This window comes from Apium graveolens, chromosome 6 (genome assembly GCF_009905375.1).
Source record: "Apium graveolens cultivar Ventura chromosome 6, ASM990537v1, whole genome shotgun sequence".
Taxonomy (NCBI): Eukaryota; Viridiplantae; Streptophyta; class Magnoliopsida; order Apiales; family Apiaceae; genus Apium; species Apium graveolens.
The window spans coordinates 43,548,185-43,563,056 of record NC_133652.1 but is presented as its reverse complement, the minus strand read 5'-3'; the positions used below and the strand labels follow the sequence as shown (position 1 = coordinate 43,563,056).

Sequence of the window (14,872 nt, the reverse complement as noted above, 5' to 3'; positions counted from 1 at the left end):
CATCATAGTGTTGACTCTAGGGCACAAAAACTAACAGTATAAGTATTGCAAGAATAAAATAGACATCACTTTTTATTGTGAAAAAAGTGATGTCTAAGAAAATAATATAAATCATCATTTTGTGTTAAAACTGATGTCCAGAAGCTAAATAGACATCATAAAAAAGTGATATCTAAGAGACAAATATAAATCAGTTTTTTCGGTAAAAATGATGTGTGTTGTAGGTTAAGACGTCATTTTCTGGCCGATGTCTAGAATAGACATCACCGACATCAATATCGATCGAAAAAAGAAAGACATCGGCCAGAAACCGATGTCTATTAACTTTTTTCTTGGAGTGAGTCGACTTCCGTATTACGATTCTAACCGCCCCTTTTCCACTAACTGGTCCTTCCTCCTCCTTTCCTTCACTCTCACATACTCTCTTTTATTAATCAATTTTTAATAAAATCGAGATCTAAACTTTGTTGGATGAAATCTTTGTTGAGTGCCTTGTTATCAAATTTGTTATTCGTGCTAATATTTTTGGTATATTAATATATAATGTTTTGATATTTTTGTGTGTCATCTTATGGATTTCGTTAATTTTTATGAAAAGAATTTATATATTATTTTGGAAAATTTGAAAGTCTCGAATCGAATCTTAGACGGTGGTGGATATTACAAGAGCTCACATTTCACAACAATAAATTGTTTCCCCTCTTCCGCCCACGAGGTTGGTTCTTCGCCTCCGCAAATTTTAGGGTTATTTGTTACTCCAATATCAGTTAATGAAAAATTTGCATATTTTATAAGTTAAGCGATCTGAAAATAAAATTTTAGGGTTATTTGGATATCAATGTTTGTTTAACTTATTTTTAGTTTCATAATAAGGTTATAATTGACAATTTGGAGTTTTATTTCGACTGAATTCTAATATTTTAATAAATGTTTTGCTTATTCGGAAAAAAAATCAGCATTTCTGAATTATATAACATTTCCAATTATTGTATAACTTTTAACCCTTAGAGCATGTGCAGCGCAAGCCCGACTGGATGACTTGGCGGTGACAGAGAGTAAGTCAGGCTTTCTATATGCATTGAAGTAAAGCAATAAAGTTGGTCAGACCTAGAAAATTGGGCTTGGCCAACTCCGATCAGCTGAGTTACTTTTTTATTTTTTAATTATATTCTATCTCTCCTCCCTTTACCAGTGTTGCATGTGATTCTTGCATATAACGTTAATATTAACGTTATAAACCTGAAAAAGTAGTAAACCGTTGGAAATTTCATTAACGGTTATAATTTTGCCACTATAAAAATGTAAATTTCATGTGTATTTTTTACACTTATTATCTATATCAAAAAAAATTCTAACCTGAAAAAATGAATCCCCGTCAAAATTCACCTTCAAATCCTCAAAATACAAATCTGAATTCTCAATCCTCGAATACCCAATTTTCGTATCCATTTTTGAATTCTTATTTTCCGTTTGCCCAAAATACAAATATCGATAATTCTCAATTTTCTAATCCACAAAATTCGTATTATAATCCACAAACGCCAAATTCTCAATTTCCATTTCCTAATCCTTTCTTCCCCTATACTCAAAATTCACAATTTGCGTATGGTTCAAATTTTCAAACAATACCTCCATATTTCGGAAACCAACAAACACCTACCACTAACCAAATTTCTCCGCACTCACAAAGTTCTTTTATTGATGCTACAAATCTTATTGATCTAAATGATGATGTCAATGAATTCGATGACACGCGAAAAGATATAACTCAGTGGAGTTGGAATGAAGATCAACTATTAATTAGCGCATGGTTGAATGTGTCAACTGATCCTGTGATCGGGGCAGATCAAAAAGGAGAAACATTTTGGGATCGAATTCAAAAGTATTGTGAAGAGAGTAATCCCGGGCTTATCAAAAGAGGGGATGTAGCTATAAAAAAAAAATGACAACGAATAAATGAAGGAGCTCAACGATTTGGAGCATGTTGTGATCAAGCTGACCAAAAAATGGGAAGTGGTACAAATCTTGACAACATAATTTCGGAAGCTCATGCGTGTCATATAACTAAGTACAAGAAGAAGCCAATTTTGAACTGAATTATAATGAGCTAAAGAGACAACCCAAGTGGAGAACTTCTTCAACAAATAGTGGAAGTGCAAAGAGAACTAAACAACAAATAGTGGAAGTGCAAAGAGAACTAAATTAAGTAATTCTGGAAATTATTCATCATGGATGAATAAAACACCGACAGATGAGAATGTTGCTGAATCTCCGGTTCGTCCCAAAGGTACCAAAGCTGCTAAGAGGAAGGGAAAAGGAAAGGCAAAATTAAGTGATGCTGAAGAGTATGAAAAGATAAAAGTGGATACATGCAAGAGATTGGATTTAATGGCGCATTTTAATGATCTAAAGCAAAAGGAGGTAGAAACAAAACAGAAAGAGATAGATATGCGGCTTCTTATGCTTGATACTAGTATAATGAATGAGGCTCAACGAGAGATACATGCCAGAATGATTGAGGAAGTCAAATTGAGACGGATGTAGCCGTTGGAAGTGTTTGGTTGTTTTTTTACTTTAGAGGCTAGTGTTTGTTTGTTTCTATTTGAAAATAGTTGTTGGGAGTTTGTATATATTTTTTTAAAATTGGAAGCTAGTGTTTGTTTGTTTCTATTTGGAAGTAGTCGTTGGAAATTTGTATTTGTAACTAGTCGTTGCCCTGTATTCCTCTTATCTTCTATATAACATGTTTGTCTTCCATGATAATTTCTAACTCATTTTCTTTATTCAAAATATATACTATGGATGAGAACTCTAATGTTTCTGAAGAATTTGTTGAAGAGTTTTTCTTTGATAATTCCTTGGAGGATCATAGACTTGAGCTATTCAACCAAATGTATAGAGAAGCCCCATCGACCACGAATCAACTGGTGATATGCAGAGATCGTGAAGCAGGTCATGAACGTTTAGAGAAAGATTATTTTGCTCAAAATCCAGTTTACCCTTTGGAGACATTCCGAAGAAGATTTCGAATGGGAAGACACGTGTTCCTTCGAATTGTAGATGCTCTTTCAAATTTTGATCCATATTTTCAGCAGAGGAGTGAAGCGTTGGGAAGAAAGGGTCTATCACCTTTACAAAAATGCACGGCAACCATACGTATGCTAGCATATGGAATTAGAGTAGATGCAGTTGATGATTATGTGCGTATTGGTACGTCCACTGCAATTGAATGTTTAAAAAAATTTGTTACCAATGTTATTTAAATTTTTGAGGCTGAATATTTGCGAAAACCAAACTCAAGAGATGTACACCCTCTCTTAAAGATGGGAGATGCGCGTGGTTTTCCCGGTATGATGGGTAGTATTGATTGCAATGGAAAATTTTTTATGGAAAGGGATGTTCATAAATGGTCATAAAGGAGTTCCCACAATATTACTTAAAGTTGTTGCCTCGTCAGACCTATGGATATGGCATGCATTTTTCGGTGTTGCTGGTTCTAATAATGACATAAATGTGTTAGATCGGTCACCGATATTTGATGATGTACTAGAAGGTCGTGCTCCTAAGGTAAATTACAATTTGAATGGTAACAATTATAACATGGGGTACTATCTAGCGGATGGAATCTATCCAGAATGGCCTACGTTCGTGAAAACAATTCCACGCCCGCAAGGTGAGAAGAGAAAATTATTCTCCAAATATCAAGAAAGCCAACGAAAAGATGTAGAAAGAGCATTCGACGTGTTGCAGTCTCGATTTGCAATTATACGTGGTCCAGCAAGATTTTGGGATAGAGCATATCTCGCTAAAATAATGAGAGCATATATTATATGACATAATATGATTGTTGAAAATGAACGAGACACATATGTCACTCCCTTTGGTCCTTTACCACCTTACGATAATGCTACAAATGGCTTACCACCTCTAAATTTAGACGAAGAAAATTTAGCTTCTTATGAAACGTATATTCAGATAAATATCCAAATTCGTAACAGACAGAAACATCGTCAACTACAATCCGACCTGGTCGAGCATATCTCAAGCATTCATAATAATGGCTAATTTATTTAAAATGTAATGTTTTAAGTTAAATTGTATTTGTAATGTTTTTCTTTTAAAATATGTTTTGTAATGTTTTTCTTTTAAAATATGTTTTGTAATGTTTTAAATTCACTTGTTCTTGTACTATTTTTTCTTTTAAAATATGTAATGCATTTTAATTATAAATCCTGTTTTATTTTTAATTTCATTTATATTCAAAATTTTAGGTTCTTAATTATTTAAATCATTTTATTAAAAATAAAGAGACAATTATTTATCATATTACTAATTAAATATAACATTTAATATGCTTAATAAATAAAAGGAATCTAATGTAACATCTAATTATAATTAAAATGTGACATGGCTCCTGTTTCAGTTTTTTTATAAAAAAAAAAGAAATTTGTAAGCATGACCTACACAAAATTAAAGTTGGGCTTTTGTAACACCCCCTTTTTGTAATAAAAGGGAGATATTACTTAAAATCCAAAAACTTGCAAACAGAGCACTAATATATTTATAATAATAATTTAACAAACTAAAATCTCCAAAATAATATTAAATCTCCAAAATGTCTAAACCAATAATATCGATTCTGAATTCTCCAAATAAATAATTAAGTCTAAATACTGATAAAGTCTGAAATCCTAATCAAGAAAAAGGGTAGCTCTCCATCGCACAGCCCCAGATCCCCCTAAGCACCTGTCAGAAAAAGAATACGGCATGAGCCAAACGCCCAGTACGGATTTGGAATACAATTTATAAAACAAAGGGATCATAAATAAACAATCTGCAAATAATAATACAACAATTTTAAAAATAAGTAAGGCTGAAGTAACGAGGGGCTAGGATATTTCATACCGAGATCAGAACAGATACAAATACACACATCATAGGGTACCTAATGCGTGCAACAAAATGGATAACGTGTACGGCATATACAACGTCACCATAAATCAAATCACAAATCAAACTCTGGGTGCACCCACGTATCCTGAACAAATATCAAATGCGCAAAAGCTCCTCCCAAGAGCTAACAGAAGGATACGCCGTGACCAATCACACTGTCACGGAAGTGTCATGTCACTGGTGCCGCAATGACATGGCTGTAGTACCCCTACAGCTGGTTAACTCGGTATACCCTAAATCACTAAGGGTTCAAAATAATATTCTCGCAAAATTTAAAATCACTTGAGACAAATAATTCAGATTTCCAAAACAGAGGGTGTCATAAGTAAATTTGAAAATCGCATAAACAGATATTTATAATTTTCCAAATCAATTTTTAAAACAATTTTCAGAAGTCAAAATATCCAAATAATTTTAATGGAGCGAATAAAATATGAAATTCAACAAAGTGGAGATATTAAATTTCTAAGAAGAGGAGCGTTGAATAAAAAAGGAGACAGAATCCGTACCTCGAATGTCGCAACTAAAATAATATCAAAATCCGTAAACGATCTGCTAAAACCCCGACCCGTGATCTAAATACAAAATTATAATTTACAATTAATATACATTTTATATATTCATTTATTAATTAATCATTACTACTCATAATTTATTTACAAAATTATTAATCACACTACTTGCCTCGTGAACATAACTACATGTCGCTACAACCATAATGTAAATATTTATTAATTTATCAAGTTAACTGAATCCAGGTGAATGTATATATACTAGTTTATTATCAAGCCAGGACATTAATTATGTTAAAAAAACCAAACTAACAATCACACTCCAAAACATGGATAACCCTCCGGGCAAAGATTTTGGAGTCTCTGGACTACCTAATCATCTAATCTCCTAACACACATGTTACTTTATTAATTAACTAACACAAGTCAAGTCAAAACAAAGCAAAAGTAAAAATAGAACATAAGTTCATAATTTTACTATATTATAAATTTACATAGCTTTTGGAACTCAAAATACACATATAGTTTACATATATTATGATGCAAATTACAAGATATGCTATTGATTACCTAAGTCAGTTTATAAAATTTTCGAAACCAATTTTCAAAACATCTACCCAAGAATAAAACAAAATAATAAGTAATTATGCAATAAACTTAATATTAAAATAATTACCGCATAATAATAACAATCAATAAAATATTAAAACACATCTTAAACTCAGCTGGAGGGTGGAGACGGAAACCATTAATTTGACACACTTTAACAAAAGAAAAGTACTAAGAAGTCATGTACATACTATTATATCTTAAAAATAATTCTTTGTTGATGCAGTAGAACCCAAACCAGGCGGAAACATTATATTAATAAACTAATATCCTACAAGATGTACATTGTTACCAACAATTTGATATAAAAAGAGTACCTTAAATATTGACAGAGTAGAAAATTCCACTTGTTAATCTCTCTCGCACCTGTTTCTTTCCCTTCTGCTATGCTTCGCCGCTCTCAATATTCTCTTAGTTTAGGGTTTTAATAGAAGGTTCGAGTCTTTGTTTATATATATCCACAGATCATCAAATACAAGTAGGAGTCTAAATTCTATCTCTATTCTAATCCTTTTTTTTTCTAATTATTATTATTAATATTATTATTATTATTATTATTATTAAAATTCACATATATTACATATATACCCCCTTAAAAGGATTTCGTCCCCGGAATCAAGCGAAACTAAAAACTTGTACCTGAATCGAATAAATGCGGATATTTCTCACTAATAGATTCTTCTAATTCCCAAGTAGCCTCTCTCTCCGAATGATTCTTCCACAAAATTTTCACAAAAGAAATAATGTTCTTCCTCAAAACTCGCTCCTCTCAAACTAAGATAGCCTCAACTTCTTCCTCGCACGAAAGGTCCTCTCTAATCTTATGTAATGGGTACTGAACTACGTGTAGTGGATGATATTTGTAGCCCCTCAAAACTGACACATGAAATACATTATGTACATGAGATAGTTGTGGCGGCAACGCAACTCTATAAGACACTTCCCCCACTTTCTCCATAACATCAAAAGGTCCAACATATCTCGGACTAAGTTTTCCCTTCATACCAAAACGCTTAACGCCCTTACAAGGAGATACCTTCAAGAACACATGATCACCTGACTCAAATCCCCCAAACTTCCTATGTTGGTCCGCGTAACTCTTTTGACGAGATCGAGCTTCCTTCAAACTTTCTTTAACTTTCTCTACCTTCTCATTAGTGATTCTAACCAACTCTGGCCCTTCAATGACTCTCTCACCAACCTCATCCCAACAAGATGGTGCCCTACATCTCCTACCATACAGAGCCTCAAATGGTGGCATACCAATACTCGAGTGTCAACTATTATTGTACGCAAACTCAACCAGATACAGGTACTTGTCCCAATCACCTGTCCACTCTAACGCGCAAGCCCTCAACATATCCTCCAATGTCTGAATCGTCCTCTCTGACTGTCCATCGGTCTGCGGATGATAAGCTGTACTAAAATTAAGCCTCGTACCCCAAGCTTGCTGGAATCCCTTCCAAAAACGCGATGTAAACCTCGTATCTCTGTCAGAAACTATCGACACAGGCACACCATGAAGTCTAACAATATCTCGCTGAAAAATCTCTGCCAACTCATGAACAGGAGTAGTCTCTCTAATAGGCAAGAAGTGAGCGGACTTAGTGAGTCTATCAACCACCACCCATATGACATCGTTCTTCTTGAAAGTCCTCGGAAAATGAGTCACAAAATCCATAGTAATGTTTTCCCACTTCCAAATTGGAATATCTAGCTGCTGCAACAATCCACTAGGCCTCTGATGGTCTATCTTCACTTGTTGACATGTAAGACATTTTCCCACAAATTCTGCTATATCTCCCTTCATTCCACTCCACCAGAAATGCTTCTTTAAATCTCCATACATCTTGGTGGAACCTGGATGAATAGAAAATGAAGAACTATAAGCCTCCTTCAAAATTTCCTCACGAATCGTCGGGTCTGCGGGCACGCACAATTTACTACCCAACCACATCACACCCTCATCATCGACATGAAATTGTATTTGCTTTCCACCTGCCACCTCGGATCTAATAGCTTCCAAACCTGTATCACTCTTCTGAGCTTCCTTAACCCTTGAAACAAGATTCAGTTCCACTTTCAAATTTGCAATGCTACCACTTGATCCTCTAACATACAACTCAACACCCAAGCGCTCCAAATCTGAAATAAGGTGCGGCTGAGTAATGAGAGATGCAACACTCCCCAAGTTCTTCCTACTAAGAGCGTCTGCCACTACATTCGCCTTCCCCAGATGGTACTGAATATCTGCATCATAATCCTTAAGAAGTTCAAGCCACCTCCGCTGCCTCATGTTAAGCTCCTTCTGAGTAAAGATGTATTTGAGACTCTTGTGATCAGTAAAGATGTCACAAGTCTCTCCATAAAGATAGTGTCTCCAGATCTTCAAAGCAAAGACCACTGCTGCTAACTCCAAGTCATGGGTAGGATAATTCACCTCATATGGTTTAAGCTGCCTAGAAGCGTAAGAAATCACTTTCCCATGTTGCATAAGAACACACCCCAATCCTCTCTTAGAAGCATCACTATACACCTGAAAACCTCCACTCCCTGATGGCAACACAAGTATTGGAGCTGACACCAACCTCTTCTTTAACTCTTGAAAGCTCTTCTCACGATCATCATTTCACTCGAACTTAATTCCCTTCCTCATTAGCTGAGTCAATGGTAAAGCTATGGAAGAGAAACCTTCCACAAAACGCCTGTAGTAGCCTGCCAAACCCAAGAAACTCCTTACCTCCGTCACATTGCTAGGTCTGGGCCAATTAGTAATAGCCTCGACTTTCGCAGGATCCAACTCAATGCCCCTATCAGATACAACATACCCCAAGAATGCCACTTCCTCCAACCATAATTCACACTTGGAAAATTTCGCAAACAACTTCCTCTCCCTCAAAATTTCAAGTACAGTACGTAAATGCTCCTCATGCTCCTCTCTGCTCCTAGAGTATATCAAGATATCATCGATGAAGACCACCACGAATTTATCCAGATAATCATGAAAGACCCGATTCATCAAATCCATAAATACCGCTGGTGCATTCGTCAACCCAAAGGACATCACGAGAAACTCATAATGACCATAACGAGTGTGAAATGCAGTCTTCGGAATGTCTTCCTCCCTAACTCGTAACTGATGGTAACCAGATCTCAAATCTATCTTCGAAAAGTACTTCGCCCCTTGTAACTGATCAAACAAGTCATCAATGTGTGGCAAAGGATACCTGTGTCTGACAGTCACCTTATTCAACTCCCTGTAGTCAATGCACAACCTCATGGAACCATCCTTCTTCTTAACAAACAGCACATGAGCGCCCCAAGGAGACACACTTGGCCTAATAAATCCTCTATCCAACAACTCTTGCAACTGCTCCTTCAATTCTTGCAACTCAAGTGGTGCCATTCGATAAGGCGCCTTAGAAATAGGCTCGGCACCTGGAACAAGTTCAATAGTAAAATCCACCTCTCTATGTGGTGGCAAACCTGGTAGCTCATCGGGGAACACATCTTCATACTCCCTCACAATTGGATAATCCTCGATGCGAGGTTCATCCTTCGATGTATCCTTCACGAAAGCAAGGTAGCCATCACGGCCCTTAGACAACAATTTACTCGCCTTTAGAGCAGAAATTAACTTTACATCCCCCTTCGGCTGAGACCCTTGGTATACAAATTCTGGTTTATCTGCATCCCCAAAGATCACCCTTTTTCCTTGACAATCAATTGTGGCACGATGTTCACTCAACCAGTCCATGCCCAAAATAATGTCAAAGTCATGCATCTCCATGGGAAGCAAGTTAACCTTACAACTTCTATCTCCAACAACTATCGGACACTCTCGATACACATCAGAAATAACAACAGAATTCCCCATCGGGGTAGAAATAGACATATGAGGATATAATAATGAAGGTGCAACGCCTAGATGACGAACAAACGATAAAGACACAACAGAATGGGTCGAACCAGTATCAAATAACACATAAGCATCACGTCTACCAATAAGAAGTGTTCCTGAAACGGTACCTGAATTAGCTGCTGCTTGATTTGCAGTCAATGCAAACACTCTGGCTGTAGGATTCTGCTGACTGCCACTACCACCGCCAGCTCCTCCTCCACCAGTGTTGTGTGACACTGTGCAATCCTTTGCCCTATGGGACATGCTACCACACAAGAAACAAGCCCCAGTATGTCTATAACAAGCTCTACCTGGATGATGTCCACCACATGTAGCACAAGGAGCCACTGGAATCATATTGGGGTTTCCCTCATATACTGAGTAACGGCTCTGCCCCTGCTGACGATTCTGCCACTGCCTAGGCTGCTTCTGTCATTGAAACTGCTGATTCTGATTCTGACCAACATACTGATTCCGGCCGTGGAATGACTGACCACCCCTATTCTGATTCTGTCCGCGCCACTATCCCTGCTGACCATTCTGACCTCCATACCACTGTCTACTCTGTGCAAAACCCTGATCATCCCTAGTCCTCTTACTACCACTGTTAGACCTGGAAGTCCTGAAATCTATGCGTTCCTTCTCAACATCCTTTGCTGCATCAGCCGCCTCTGCCACATTATCAAATTTAAAAGAAATTATGGAACCCCTCAGATGAGACTTCAACCCCCATTTAAATTTATCAGCCTGCTGCGCAGCAGTCCCTGCAACTGTCCCAACAAATCCAGCCAACCTTATAAACCTCGCCATATAATCAGTAATGCTCTCATCCTGGTGCTGCATAATAGAATGAAACTCCCTCAAATAAGCCTCCCTATCAGCATTAGAAAAGTATTGCTCATAGAATACTTCCTTGAATCCCTGCCATTCCAAAGCCTCAGCATACTGCTCCCCTCTAGTAGCTTTCACTCCTCTCCACCATCTCTGAGCATCACCCTCCAACTTATACACAGCTAACCTGACCTTCTGAATCTCATCACAACCCAGTGCATCAAAAATCTTCTCGAGATGAACAATCCAATTTTCAGCATCAATGGGAGTCGGTGCTGCACTAAAAGAATCTGGTTTCTGCTTCACAAACCTCTCCAACCATACAAACGGCTCCAGCTGATGGCCCTGACCATTCTGATTCTGATTCCCATTGTCATTCTGATTTCCTTGTCCATTCTGGTTTCCATCGCCATTATGATTTCCTTGTCCATTCTGATTTTCCTCGCCATTCTGATTTCCTTGGTTTGCCAAAGCCTGCTGTACAGCCTGAGCCACTGCTTGCCCTATCATCTCAGTAAGCTGAGCGGGGTTAATATGAAAAGGATCACGTCTAGGAGGTATCTACAACATAAGATAGCGAACGAATGAAGATTACGAGAATAAATATGATGAAGCAATTACAAACAGATTTCAAAATGATGAAGCAGAATGAAACGATAAAGAGCATAATGAAATGAAATTAAATGGAATACCCATCCTATCGTCTACCCAAACTCACAGGTCAACCTAAGTAGGCTTTCTACAAGAAAGAACCTAAGCTCTGATACCATCTCTGTAACACCCCCTTTTTGTAATAAAAGGGAGATATTACTTAAAATCCAAAAACCTGCAAACAGAGCACTAATATATTTATAACAATAATTTAACAAACTAAAATCTCCAAAATAATATTAAATCTCCAAAATGTCTAAACCAATAATATTGATTCTGAATTCTCCAAATAAATAATTAAGTCTAAATACTGATAAAGTCTGAAATCCTAATCAAGAAAAAGGGTAGCTCTCCATCGCACAGCCCCAGATCCCCCTAAGCACCTGTCAGAAAAAGAATACGGCATGAGCCAAACGCCCAGTACGGATTTGGAATACAATTTATAAAACAAAGAGATCATAAATAAACAATCTGCAAATAATAATACAACAATTTTAAAAATAAGTAAGGCTGAAGTAACGAGGGGCTAGGATATTTCATACCGAGATCAGAACAGATACAAATACACACATCATAGGGTACCTAATGCGTGCAACAAAATGGATAACGTGTACGACATATACAACATCACCATAAATCAAATCACAAATCAAACTCTGGGTGCACCCACGTATCCTGAACAAATATCAAATGCGCAAAAGCTCCTCCCAAGAGCTAACAGAAGGATACGCCGTGACCAATCACACTGTCACGGAAGTGTCATGTCACTGGTGCCGCAATGACATGGCTGTAGTACCCCTACAGCTGGTTAACTTGGTATACCCTAAATCACTAAGGGTTCAAAATAATATTCTCACAAAATTTAAAATCACTTGAGACAAATAATTCAGATTTCCAAAACAGAGGGTGTCACAAGTAAATTTGAAAATCGCATAAACAGATATTTATAATTTTCCAAATCAATTTTTAAAACAATTTTCAGAAGTCAAAATATCCAAACAATTTTAATGGAGCGAATAAAATATGAAATTCAACAAAGTGGAGATATTAAATTTCTAAGAAGAGGAGCACTGAATAAAAAAGGAGACAGAATCCGTACCTCGAATGTCGCAACTAAAATAATATCAAAATCCGTAAACGATCTGCTAAAACCCCGACCTGTGATCTAAATACAAAATTATAATTTACAATTAATATATATTTTATATATTCATTTATTAATTAATCATTACTACTCATAATTTATTTACAAAATTATTAATCATACTACTTGCCTCGTGAACATAACTACATGTCGCTACAGCCATAATGTAAATATTTATTAATTTATCAAGTTAACTGAATCCAGGTGAATGTATATATACTAGTTTATTATCAAGCCAGGACATTAATTATGTTAAAAAAACCAAACTAACAATCACACTCCAAAACATGGATAACCCTCCGGGCAAAGATTTTGGAGTCTCTGGACTACCTAATCATCTAATCTCCTAACACACATGTTACTTTATTAATTAACTAACACAAGTCAAGTCAAAACAAAGCAAAAGTAAAAATAGAACATAAGTTCATAATTTTACTATATTATAAATTTACATAGCTTTTGGAACTCAAAATACACATATAGTTTACATATATTATGATGCAAATTACAAGATATGCTATTGATTACCTAAGTCAGTTTATAAAATTTTCGAAACCAATTTTCAAAACATCTACCCAAGAATAAAACAAAATAATAAGTAATTATGCAATAAACTTAATATTAAAATAATTACCGCATAATAATAACAATCAATAAAATATTAAAACACATCTTAAACTCAGCTGGAGGGTGGAGACGGAAACCATTAATTTGACACACTTTAACAAAAGAAAAGTACTAAGAAGTCATGTACATACTATTATATCTTAAAAATAATTCTTTGTTGATGCAGTAGAACCCAAACCAGGCGGAAACATTATATTAATAAACTAATATCCTACAAGATGTACATTGTTACCAACAATTTGATATAAAAAGAGTACCTTAAATATTGTCAGAGTAGAAAATTCCACTTGTTAATCTCTCTCGCACCTGTTTCTTTCCCTTCTGCTATGCTTCGCCGCTCTCAATATTCTCTTAGTTTAGGGTTTTAATACAAGGTTCGAGTCTTTGTTTATATATATCCACAGATCATCAAATACAAGTAGGAGTCTAAATTATATCTCTATTCTAATCCTTTTTTTTCTAATTATTATTATTATTATTATTATTATTATTATTATTATTAAAATTTACATAAATTACAGCTTTGCATTGAAGCATCATAGCCAACTTATTTATTGAGCCGACTGATGCCTAGGTGGCACACAATAATCAGAGTTTTGCACAAGACTTGGGTATCCATTGTACATGATTGATTGCAATGGAAAATTTTTTATGGAAAGGGATGTTCATAAGTGGTCATAAAGGAGTTCCCACAATATTACTTAAAGTTGTTGCCTCGTCTGACCTATGGATATGGCATGCATTTTTCGGTGTTGCTGGTTCTAATAACGACATAAATGTGTTAGATCGGTCACCGATATTTGATGATGTACTAGAAGGTCGTGCTCCTGAGGTAAATTATAATTTGAATGGTAACAATTATAACATGGGGTACTATCTAGCGGATGGAATCTATCCAGAATGGCCAACGTTCGTGAAAACAATTCCACGCCCGCAAGGTGAGAAGAGAAAATTGTTCTCCAAATATCAAGAAAGCCAACGAAAAGATGTAGAAAGAGCATTCGGCGTGTTGCAGTCTCGATTTGCAATTATACGTGGTCCAGCAAGATTTTGGGATAGAGCATATCTCGCTAAAATAATGAGAGCATATATTATATGACATAATATGATTGTTGAAAATGAACGAGACACATATGCCACTCCCTTTGGTCTTTTACCACCTTACGATAATGCTACAAATGGCTTACCACCTCTAAATTTAGACGAAGAAAATTTAGCTTCTTATGAAACGTATATTCAGATAAATATCCAAATTCGTAACAGACAGAAACATCGTCAACTACAATCCGACCTGATCGAGCATATCTCAAGCATTCATAATAATGGCTAATTTATTTAAAATGTAATGTTTTAAGTTAAATTGTATTTGTAATGTTTTTCTTTTAAAATATGTTTTGTAATGTTTTAAATTCACTTGTTCTTGTACTGTTTTTTCTTTTAAAATATGTAATGCATTTTAATTATAAATCCTGTTTTATTTTTAATTTCATTTATATTCAAAATTTTAAGTTCTTAATTATTTAAATCATTTTATTAAAAATAAAGAGACAATTATTTATCATATTACTAATTAAATATAACATTTAATATGCTTAATAAATAAAAGGAATCTAATGTAACATCTAATTATAATTAAAATGTGAC

The 14,872-nt window shown here is 35.5% G+C and overlaps 1 protein-coding gene and 1 pseudogene across 1 annotated transcript; both read left to right on the top strand.

Annotated features, from left to right (window-relative positions):
- The first annotated feature begins 2,798 nt into the window (after positions 1-2,798).
- On the top strand, positions 2,799-3,834 carry LOC141664965 (uncharacterized; annotated as a pseudogene).
- Positions 3,835-13,865: 10,031 nt separating this feature from the next.
- LOC141664964 (uncharacterized) lies at positions 13,866-14,327 on the top strand. The gene has a single exon (XM_074470922.1). It carries the CDS (start codon positions 13,866-13,868, stop codon positions 14,325-14,327), a length of 462 nt encoding a protein of 153 aa, XP_074327023.1.
- Positions 14,328-14,872: the final 545 nt, after the last annotated feature.